Genomic DNA, 12,388 nt, shown 5'->3' on the forward strand with positions numbered 1-12,388 from the left:
GAGTGAGTGACTGGTAATGGATTCTTGGTATTAGAGTCCAATACTTTAGCCATGGAGCCTTAATCAGGGGAGGCTTTACAAGACATATTCATAGATGTCATTGGCTGTATGCTTTCTTCTAAACTTCTCAAAGTTTGAGATGCCTCTTATATCAACAATATAATTTTAAAACAACCGTTCGGTTAATCCATCACAGTTTTAGACCAAAACACTTCTGAAGAAATGCTGTGACTTTTATTTGTGGCCAATTGCCTGGGTTTTTTTTTTTTCACGCACCATACTGGGACATTTTTGTTTGTCTGTTATTTGTTATTTTTTCTTTATACTCAGTATCCATCTTTTGCCTCTGTAATTTTGTTTGTAAAAATCCCAATTACTTTTAGGTAGCTTATTGGTACCAAAATTAATGCCAGTCTATGTCAGACTACAGGGCATTATAGGGAAAGCTCTTCAAGGACTAACCCACATCTTCTACTCTATTTTGATCATGTGTACAGTCTCCAGTTCCGATTGGGGAACCTTTTGATTATACAGTACAACTAAACAAAGCAAACATAGTAATTTCCTAAAAGGCCTCTGAGAGTACATTTTTTATAAAGATTTTGTAGGAGCATAATAGAACAAAATTTGGTACATTGCTATTCTGAGGAATAATCAGCGTATCTGAGACAAGCATCCAAACATCTTTCAAAAACACTGTAAGGGATATACACGTCACTTATGGTATACCTCACTGTTTATCAGTGTTTCAAATCCCTTACGAAGTCATGAATGTTCTCTTAAGTTGTTAGTATTTAATTATACAAAAAATAAATACATGCTCATTGTTTTATTTTCATATATACCAAGACCTTTTCATAACACTAATACAATCCCTGTAGTTGAGCCAACTGTTAGGGCTAAAAGGGAATAAAAGTAGATACTGCATTTCTTTGCACAGTGGTCTTTATACACAGGTCTATACAGTGTGGCACAATAGATGATTTCCAATGTTCTGAGATGTCAATCTTATAAGCTTAATAAACTGAACTATCTTTATGCTGTTTCTGTGATGGTGTATTTAAACAACAGTTTCATCCCACACTTGACACATATGTCTCGTATCTATTGAGGTCTAAATCTCTCTCAGATTTAAGCTCTGTTTTTGACCCACTGACCATGTTTGGCTATCCTGATTATAAAAAATGAGAAAATCAATGTAATGTTGTCTTTCCTTCACAAAAAAGAAAAAAGAAAAAACAAGGAATCATGAGGCAAAAATAATCACTGTCTACATCAACTATGATGCAGGAGATATTTGTGCATTGAAAGAGATGAGCCGTATTGAGGATTCCAAGGTTAAATGAGTTTATTGAGTTAGTGGTTACAATGGTATGTCAGATACCTGTAATCCAAGCTACGCCTACATATTTGCCTCTAAATTCTCACACTGTCAGTTTCCGTGTCTCTAAACATTCCACCACCAGGTCTTCTATTACTAATATTATAATAATAATCATAATAATAATCATAATATAAAAGGCAATGTCAATCACCATATTGTGCTTCATACTCCACCATAAGAAATTCAATTGGCAAAAGTAAACCTCTGGTCATATTAATGGGATTAATTGAAATGTGAGCAATCATAACACTACTAGAACATAAAGAACAAAATATGGTTTAAAAGAAGCATTTTTAAGATGAATTAGTTTGTATCTGTTTTAAAAATTCACATACTATAATGAAGATCACTTAAAAGTTATATCATTTAATTATTGGGCCACACATTTAAGCATATTGGCTAGTACATTTTTTCACTGGAACAGAAGCAATACAAGCTTTATGGTCTACCATTACAATTCCATTTTTTTCACTTAATATACCTGCCAACCTAATGTTTCTTGCATGCATAAAAATTTCTGGGTTTAGACTTGAATTTACTATTTAACCCACACATACCCCTGTGATGTAAATTCTTTGGCCAATTTAATGCTATAGTTTAGTTTAAAAAGTAAGCTTGGAATAAGTCCATTTAACATCCGAAGAGAATGCCCTAAATTTTGGCATTGCAGAAAGTTAGTTACTTCAATAGAGTCTCAGGTTGCATGCAAATTGACACTGCTTCCCCCCACCCCATGCCAGACGCATACAAGTCGGCAGGTATGCATACAAAAAGAATATAAAACCCTCCTGGTAAAGCTTAGTGTTTTAGAATGAATCCATAGCTTTAAATTCACTTAAGGCCTGTACAGGGGAAATATGTTTCTTCTGGGACCCTCTCCTCACTCTTGTCTGATATTCTTCTGGCTTTTCTCGCTTTACTAGAGGTTTCTTCTCAGGGGCCTTCATCTTCCAAGATACAACTGGTGAGTTCACTGCAGCAGTACCATAGACCTTCTGATATTTAGTAGAAGCCACATAAGATGCTTTCACTGTAAGGACCACAGCGTTCATCAGATTTTTAGCTGCCTGGATGAGAGAAGTGGCACTGTCCAGCTACAAATAGAAAAGAAAATTAAATACAGCAAGGTTAGTCCACGAACGGATCACTGGACCATTTCCTGACTGAAGTCTGGATACTCTCAGATCTCATTAAAGATGAAATGAATCCTCTCCCTCAGGATTAATGAAGTAGCTTGTAGTAACAAGCACCAGCAACAACATGCACCAAACTGTAAAGGTAAGACTGTGGTACCTCACATTAAACTTTTTAATAATTCAAAGGAAAAGCTTGTGTTGGTTGTTTTTTTGTTGTTGATTCTTTTTCTATGGGTGAAGAAGTTGCCTCTTTTTTCACAAAAACACATTACTTCTCACTTAAACCCTTAAAAATTTACTTCTACACGTCAGAAACTGCAAAACAGGTCAACAGGGATTTCTCCAAGTGTTCAGGTTTGTTCTAATTATTCCTATTAAGCCCAGGATATCACTCCCAGTGATGTCTACAGGAACAGTGTGAGGCCAGTGCTGAGTTTGTTAGAGAATCCCATCTGAAAAGATGAAAGGAGATTTTGAAACCCCTAAAGAAATAAGAAGATGAAACAGTTAACTGCAGGTTTTTGTAGCTACTGTAATGTTTGAGCTGCCTGTGTTCACAAAGAATCTTACTTTATGATTAGCAGGCTTTTCATACATATACCCTTGTGTTTCTCCCATGCACGAGTCTGCCTGATGTTCCTGGGTCCTCTGGATGCAAGAGGCCTGAAGAACTTGGTGAACTTCAAACCATCGGGACTTCCAGTCAATAAACTTCCATCATACACTGAAATCAAGTACATACATACATACCCCTGGCCAAATTTTTAAAAGGATTTAAGCATATAATGGGACTTCCAAAGCAATGTCTCAATGCTCCAAAACGCGAATTAGGCACTTGCCAAATCCAACTGGAGATCCTTAAATTAGCAAGTACTAAAAATACATTCTTAAGCAACCTAGACTAGGGTTTTAGAATAGAATAGAATAGAATAGAATCATTTAGGTTGGAAAAGACCTTTAAGATCATCCAGTCCAACCATTAACCTACACTACCAAGTCCACACTAAACCAATCAAGGGTAGACTAGACTAAACCATGTCCCAAAGTGCCACGTTTTTGAAACGTCCAGTTATCCCTTTCCCAAAATACTGAATAAGGGGGATATACTCTTTATGATAAAGCCTTTCAGTTCTACCACGGAAGCTGCCTCAATTTCTTAAAAAGTCCTTCCCAGTTTGTAGGAACAATTTTGGATGTAATATTATTTTAAATCTTTAATTCCATGCCTCTTGCTCAGTAACTTCTTAGGTATTTAGTATAAGAGGTCTGTCTCCCTCCAAACCTTTCCTCCTCAACATTTTGGGCCCATAGGATTCCTTAATATGAATTCTAAGCAGGGTAACCAGGATAAATACTCATAAGGCAATAACAAAAACCATGTTATACTTCACCTCAAGTATTTTGAATCATTAACGGAAGTTCAGGAGAAACCTCTTTCTAAAGTGTCAGTGACTGATGTGAACAACAATAGACATTAGAGAAAGTCTGCGTCTGGAACCACATTAATCTATAGACTTACCTATTATTTTTTATTTCGTCAGCTGTGGCCTTATACTCATTATGATTCATTAAATATATGAACAGCTACACACAGTGCGGTGAAAAACAAAAAAGCATTTTAATGATTTTCATGTACTTGTTGCCATTCCCTGAAATGCATAGTTAATTGCCTGCCCCCAGTAAATATTTTTCCCCAGGACTAATTTGTATTTTATGTTAGTAAAAGAAACTAAGTTAAAAGATGGAAAATTACATTATATGGCAGAAACACGACTGTTCAATAGGGAGTAATGAAATATAATTCAGTATAGTGTTATTCTATAACCACACTACTGCATGATTTATAAGGCAATCTGTATGTTTGTTGGCAAATAACAGATCATACTCTATTAAATTAGGATATTCTAATTTACCGCAGAGATCTACAATCAAGCATTATTCATTGTTAAATGATTCTTTTTGAAACACTGGTGGATTGATATCGAATATAAAGTGATACCGTCAAATAGTATTTACTTCATAATCAGTGTGGATAAACTGACAGGATCAAGCCTATATTGTGCATTCCTGAATGCATTCTATTTGTTGAAGGTTTCTAATAGCCATTTTCCAGCATTTCTTTATGATAAGAGTTCTGGTAGCTATTTTACATGGGGCATATTTTAAGGAACAGAATGATTAAAGGAAGCATTTTCAAATGAGGAGGCACCTAAATTAGATGCTTAAAACTATATAAAGGATGCAGTCTACATCTTTAAACACATTAGTAATTTTATGGAGTATATCGATAAAGGTGTGCAGAAGCATGTACTTCTGCAAGATTGGATTCGGATTGCTATGGCGTCTTTTAGAAAACCATGTTACATATTTTGATGCCATTTTAATTACCTCTAATTCCAATCTGCTGTTATAGTAGATAAGAGCTCCCTATTTTCACCATTATTAATCACATTTTAACATGCAGATATTTAGTCCTTGCCCTTAATATCCATTCATATTGTAAAATGCTTTCAAGTCTTGGAATCAGAAAAGAGAAATAAAAACCCCATAACAGTATTAGGCTATGTGTGTTCTCCAAAATATGCTGGTAGCCATCCCATGAAACCAATTTGGCTACCTAAGCACTTCCAGTGATTTTCTTATTGCCTCCAGCTCCTTGCTTATATTATGGCTCAGTAAAGAAGAATTAAACTGAACGAACATCATTTCAATTAACATTTAGATCTTACTACACCTCTGTGTTACTTTAGTTTTAAGCTGTGCTTTGTAATCAGCAGAGCTACAGTGGCATAAAGCTGGAACAAGGCAGCAGTGAATCAAGCCCTTAGTGCGTTGAATTCCTTAGAAAATCTGGGCACAGACACATATGCATTTTTCCAAACATAATTTTAATAATTAAAAAAAAAAAAAAAGGAAAATTAACATTTCAAATAAAAGTACCACTAGGAAATTATTGCACAGTACAGAAGGCAAACTTCACTCCCTAGCAATGGTTAGGGAATTATGAATCTAATGATAGCTTTTTGTGCTAAGAGCTAACAGAGCCTTTGACTTGCTACACAAAGTAATAGTGTTCTCCTACTTAGATCTCTCTACAAATACATTTGCCTCCACTTAGGAAAAAAAGCCCTCTTAAATATAAGAGATAAATTTAGGCTAGTGGCCCATAAAACCCCAAGAACAGAGAATGCTGGGGAAAATTCAAAATCCATAAAGAACCTAAGAATCACTGCACTGGAGCTGGTCACTTATCCAGGTTAAAACTGCCATCTACCCAGGAAAGGCATAAATCATTCAGAAAAAAAAATGAAAAAAGATTTTGCTACAAGCTAACTTTGTAATTAGTGAATTCAACGGTAGAACACTGGAGCAGCAGAGCCTATTATCTGCCAAGAAGGTAATTTCAGGGTTTTTTTCCCCAAAAAAAAATCCATAAGACTTTGCAGAGTTTTTGATCTGCTTATAAGCTGTGCTGCATTTTTCCTGCACTATATGCAGAATTTTCCAGAATCTTGTGGCAATCAAGAGTTCTTGCTTCTTTTACATATACACGTAATCTAAGTAAAATAACCAGCAATTACAATACCAAAATAGCTGAAGAAATGGGAGAGAATAAAGCTGGAAATTTTTCTCCTTAACATTGAAGTAAATGGAAAGAGATGTTCTCCCTGCACTGTCACACCACTGTAATGGGGAGGAATTATACCATAGTTCTTAGAAAAGAGAAAACTTAATTTCCAGAGATTTCTTTATATTTATAATCAGAAATATACTACAAAACATAAGGGAAATAGAGAAAAAAAAAATCTGCATTTCCAGTGAGCAAATATAGTATAGGTAGTTTTAAAAGAGCTGGTTGTTTAAGAATGTTCCATATCATTATTGTTGATTTTAATAAACCTTGAAAAGTGGGGAAAGACATCAAAAGAATTGTAGATAGTTCCTAGTCTAGAAATATTTGAGCAGCACAAATAGAATGACCTGTGAAATTATAGACCCGTTCAGCTGACAGTACTCCCAAATAAAATAATGCAATGTCTATGACAGACTCTATAAATAAAGGGAGGAAAGAAATACAGGTAATGGTAACCAAATGGCTTTGTGGGTAAAAATATTTTCAAAGTAACCTACAACATATTTTGATGTGATTAAACTTTGGATTGCTTAAAATAACGCTGTTCATATAATGCAGGATCTTTGAAAGGTGTTTTGCTTGGTAGTATACGACAGTTTGATTAAAAACTCAGCTGACACAAAATTAACAAGGCACATAGAGAATGATTCCAAATTCTCTAATAGCTAAGTTTCCAAAAGTATGTATACGCAAAAAAAATCATTGCTAAACAGTGACTTTTGCAGTGTGCTCTTGGAGAAACCATTTGTCACTTTACAATATTAACATTTCTGTTAAGAACTTGGAAAAAAGTCACTTAACTGATGAAATATCCAGATAACATAACAATTGGGAAAGTGGTAAGTCATACAGAGGGCAAGTGATTGGTATCTAGCTGGTAAAAGTCAGAAACGTAGATTTCAGTTTGGCCAACTTTATAGCAGATGATACCTACTTATGCAATAGGGAACTTTATCCTATGCATGATCCTAGGCAATCACTCCTTGAGTATACAAAAAGGAGGACACTGATGAAATAGGTTAAATTATCATATTCAGTTTATCATGTGTCCACAGTTATGGAATACTGAGTCCTCTTCTCAATGCAAGAACAACACTGAGGAACTGGAAAGAATTTAAAGAAACCGAAGAACAAAAAACATCTTTTATGGGAAAGATCGGCCTGCTCTGTTTTTTCCATTAATAAAGTGAATGATTAAAAAAATGAGTTGATGGAAATCAGCAAGTACATAGTAACAGAAAGCTGATAATATTTCAAGTTCAACAGATTAGACAAAGTTATAACAGAACTTAATGGCTGAAAGGTGAAGCAGGTCATTTTAGTTATTAATTAGCTGAAATTTTTTAGCAGTGATATTAATTACAAGAACTCATGAAAGATAGTGATTCTATCTCTAGAAATTGTGAAATCAATATTGGATGGTTTTGCTTAATATGTGCACTCTAGTTTAAGCATAACTATTGAACATTTTTAATGCACATTAATTCAGGAGGCCTATGCATCAGTTATGCAGGAAGGCAGCTTAGATGATAACAAAGGCCCATATTGACTTTGAAATATATCAATGCAAAAACTTAGTAATTATTGATAAATAGAGTTTAGTCCGGTTTACTTCATACAGATCGGGAGGAGCAACTGCCATTTATTTAACATGTTGAAAAAGAACATGTAACCCTTGGAATACTCTTGGCTAAGACTTGATTTGTATGCCTTTAGCAAGTAATTTATGCATTGCCAAGCTCTTAAGACTATCTGTGAATTCTGGATGTATTCCCTGCTTCTCCTCCTTTTCAAAGCAAGTTCATACTTTCATGGACAGGTACAGTTGCGGTTGCCACAAACCAAAAGTCAACTAACAGCCTCTAGAGCAACTAAAGTTACATGAAGCAATTATGAATCTGAAGGATGAATCAGGAATAGCATTCTCCCAGATTACATTCTTATGCAACAGAACATTTTCCTCTCAGCTGTGCTTAATTGTAAATCCAGTCCTATATATGTGTGTAGGATATACGTAAGAAAGAGATCTTACACGTAATACTTCCATCTTACATTTCTGTGGCACATTTCACGCATAAAACATGATACTGTTAGTGACAGCCAATGCAAGAATGGCCCATTTGCTACTCAGATGCACTCATCCCTACGGTAGGAGACATCTGCTATTTATCAGCACTACTACGCAATGGCTGAAGCCGTATTTCAGTCAGTCACTTGAAAACGCACGTAAGGTTTCTGATACATATGGGTCTGTTCTGAGAATACTATCAAACTATATTTGAAATTCTATTACAAGCCAAATGTCATTATTTGGAATGTAATGTGGTCACAATGGTGTTAAAAAGGGATCTGTGTCTACGTAGAGAAAATAGTATTATACTCCCCTTTTCCTAGCTATTTATTTTCACATTTGATTGCAATTCAGTTACTCCTTTATACATGTTGAATATTTAATTCATTCTGGGGGTAGTTGTGTTTTATAGGTAGCCAATCCACTGAATAACTGTCCTTATCTGCATTTTTTTCAATTACAGGTAAGAAACCTATAGGGATTCCCAGGCTCATTTGTTTGTATTTAACAAAGGCTGCCACCTCTTAGGACAACAGAAAGCACAAAAATATACCAAGAACTATGAGTGTCTTCTGTCTTCTATGGACAAATACCATTTACAAGGTCAACAGGGTACCAACTGCTTTATGCCACTTTGAAAAGGCATAAGCATATAAAAATACTCCCAATACTGGCATTCCCAATAAAAGATGACAAACAGACATAATACAGAAAATTTGTAAAGATGCATTTATACATTTGCTTTACTTGTCCCAAGCTATTTTAAAAGAAAAAGGATAAAAGACAAAATGATATCCCAATTCATTTGTTTTGAGGAGAATCCTTAACAGGAAACTAAACAATATGTAGATGTAAATATAATAATAAAATTCAATTCAGCACTGGATATCACTAAAATTGGGGGGGTTCTACTTCATTCACTAAATGAAGAGATTTGAAGTAGTAATTTGTTTATGATAAAATAAGAATACTAACCCCATAAAGTTAAGGAATACCACCTAAATGCCCTCAAATGTATCCAGCAGTCCTACAAAAAAACCAACTTTATTTTTTTTTTTTTTTTTTGTAGCAAGACATAAAGGCTACTTCACTGAGACACAAGAAGCCCTGCATATCTTTTGTTTCTCAATCAGCATCCAAAATTGTAAGCCACGCACCAACTCAGAAATGTTCAGCTAGCAGAGACTGCACCTAAATTTCATAGCCGGTACCAGAAAGTTTACAAATATTTCTTTTTTTGAGGAAAAAAAAAAATCTTTTTGCATTCTCAGTTGAGAGACTGAAACATGGGCTTCAACATCATGATCATTTGCCAATCTACTCGTGTCATCTTTGCTTTGTCCTCTCTTCCCTCATCAATAGCTACAAGAGGATGGATCTTTAACAAGAAGCCTTGCAAAAAGCCTTGCTCGCAGGTTATAGTCTGAAGGATACTGAATCCAGTTGCCTTTGGCCCAAGAACGTAGTACACCACTAGAGATATTAGGCATCTCCAACTCTGCTGTCCAGCCAGCCCTAAGAAGTTACGTATGCACTGAAATTTCTTACCGGGTCAGCTGGTAACATAATGAAGCACCCAACTCTAAATCCTGCCAAAATTTAGGTTTTTGCTAAGTGTGGTAGGCTACCAAGAAGAGTTCTAACTAACATACTAGCGTGCATGTTCTGGAGCAAAACACACACATGGGGAATATTAATGTTGGAAATGCAGATGCTTTATGAGGCTGGAGTTTGAGGATCACAGCTCAGGGATGAGATAGCTAGTATGAGTTTTAGGCAGGACTCAGACACTTACTTTCTTTTACTTTAGTCCATCTAGTTTTACATATGATTTGTAGTAGAAATCACCAAATGACCTTCTGATTTAGACATTATCAAATGTTATTTTTACATCAATAGCTGATGTTCTATATTGCCAGTGTTTGTCCTTCTAATGAGCTAGCATGAAAGCTCATATTTTAACAACTGAAATGCTGAAATGAAAAATAAGACAATTGGAAACAACTAAAAGTTAACATTATCCAATTCTTTTTGTGAAATATAATTATTACTGACATCTCTCCAGCCTGGCAGGTCCCAAAGGTGAAAAATATATTTTGGAATTTTTTATAGATATTAAAGTTTTTCTATTCCTCAACTGTATTTACAGTCAATAAATTATTATTCCAATATGACATTACTGTTATAACACAAAATTTATGATTTATCTTGTAGATGCCAAACATAATGTAGGTTATTTCCTCAATATTTAATTAATATATTGTTGCATTCTTTTCAGAATTTAATCAGTTCTTTTTCTTCTGGTCATTATCTGCCACTGCGCAGCAGGAAAAAGAAGCCAAAACACTACAATGCATGTCATATACCAGAAACACTGTAAAGACAAGCAATCATATATAGTATTGAATTTTTTAAATAAGCATGCTTTATCAGTCCTCTTCCTGCTACAACACTGCCTCAAAACTTTCAGAATCTGTTACTGAATTAGGATATTTGACATCAGTCTGAATGCCCAAACATCTGGAACAGTTCCACAGACCAAGGAAGAAATCCTCAGTCAATGAAGTTGAAGGAGTTTTGTAGATATGAGCAGGATTTCACCCCACAACTTTGCTAGCACCATGGTTGTGTATACTACACATTGTCTTTGCTAATGTTGAATGTAGTGGAAGAAACACTTTCTACATCAACCTACAATTGACAAACATGGGACTAAGTCTTCTGCTGTGATGGCTCAAGGTTTTCTTCTTCTAAATCTCCCTCATTTTGCATAGAACTAATGCCTGGAGGATGATGCCTATGATGGAATGTCATGGACAAAATCATGGTTCTCTAATGGCCATCACAGTTGCATTACTAATTGCAGCAAAATTAGTACAACCATGTTTACCACTTTAAAATCATTCTGTCCCATGGAATAGTTTGGTCTGAATTCTTGGGTGATTAACAGGAAGCAGACTTTCGTATGACTGATTTGAAGATAGGCTCCTACCTAATCTTCAAGGGGAAGATAAAGTGTCTGCAACAAAGACGAAGTCCAAACTATATTTGACAGAACAGGCTAACTCAAACTATAACCAAGATTTTCTGATCTTGCCAGGAGGCTTACTGAAGAAAATTAGAGTAAGAAGTCTGTGGAAGCTCAGTATCAGTCCCAATAAAAAAGTCATTAATACAAAACTTTATGTAAGTGGTCTGTGTATTGCCAGGATTGTATACACCGTTTTACACAGGGCTACGTATGCCAGAAGTCTACACAAGATATATCACGGTCTGAATCTGATGTCACAGATAGAAAAGAGCAGACAGGACTCTATCAAAAGCATCTCAGTACAAATTTCCACTTTCATATCCAACTGCAGCTAAATCTGAGAGGAAATACAGGATATCTAACTATGTGCTACTGATCTCCCTCCTTCTGACTTGAGTTCTGACTTCTGTGTAATTTGAAGATAGGTATCATTTTTAAAAGCACAAAATAACTTAGTGCTCTTTCAGACTGAGTTTTGGAAGCAAACCTTTTGTTCTTTATCTAGAAAACAAGTATAATAACAAGAAAAGCACGTCTTTCTTACAGTCTTACCTGAAGGGAGTCCAAATCATGTCTGGTTGGCTGGAAATTGTACTCTCAGTGATAAAATGCAGGAGACTTTGGATTAAAAAAAAATCAATAAAGCATAGAAACACTATATCCTTTACATAAGAATATGTTATCTCCTGCTATTCCTCCTGATTTTGTCACAATGAAAACAAAAAGAAAAGCTGCATAATGCATGATTTCAGACTGCAATGCTGAGAGAACTGGTATTTTCCCAACTTCTTTTTTAGTTTGTAAAAGTGTCTGAATGGTATCTGTATGTGAGTTATCTCCATGTCTTCAACTGTGAGGATCTGTCACATTTTGAGGCAAATTTGCTCCTTCAGCCAGCTTCGTATCTCTAAAGTTACACTTGCCGGGGTCAGCACAGAGACACTTTGAAGATAGCTGCTTTACAGGCATAGCTGGCTTTTCTCAGGAAAGGGCTTGGAAACAATGCATCAAACAGTCAAAATGAATAAACCAAAATCCTTTTGCAGAATGGGAGATAGCACTAAGACAATTGTTCCCTGCTTCCGAATGTTTGCCTGCTGTTGTTCATGTATATTTTATGTCTCATAGAAGC

At 35.3% G+C, this 12,388-nt stretch overlaps 1 protein-coding gene across 3 annotated transcripts in view; it reads right to left on the reverse strand.

Moving 5' to 3' along the window:
• Positions 1-2,190: 2,190 nt before the first annotated feature.
• CTNNA2 (catenin alpha 2) overlaps positions 2,191-12,388 on the reverse strand; it is a 459,260-nt gene continuing 449,062 nt past the window's right edge. For all 3 annotated transcript variants that reach the window (XM_075708706.1, XM_075708705.1, XM_075708704.1), the window contains one exon: positions 2,191-2,478. In XM_075708706.1, the coding sequence (XP_075564821.1) occupies positions 2,191-2,478 (288 nt within the window). The remainder of the gene's footprint in view (positions 2,479-12,388) is intronic.

Source organism: Pelecanus crispus, chromosome 4 (genome assembly GCF_030463565.1).
Source record: "Pelecanus crispus isolate bPelCri1 chromosome 4, bPelCri1.pri, whole genome shotgun sequence".
Lineage (NCBI taxonomy): Eukaryota > Metazoa > Chordata > Aves > Pelecaniformes > Pelecanidae > Pelecanus > Pelecanus crispus.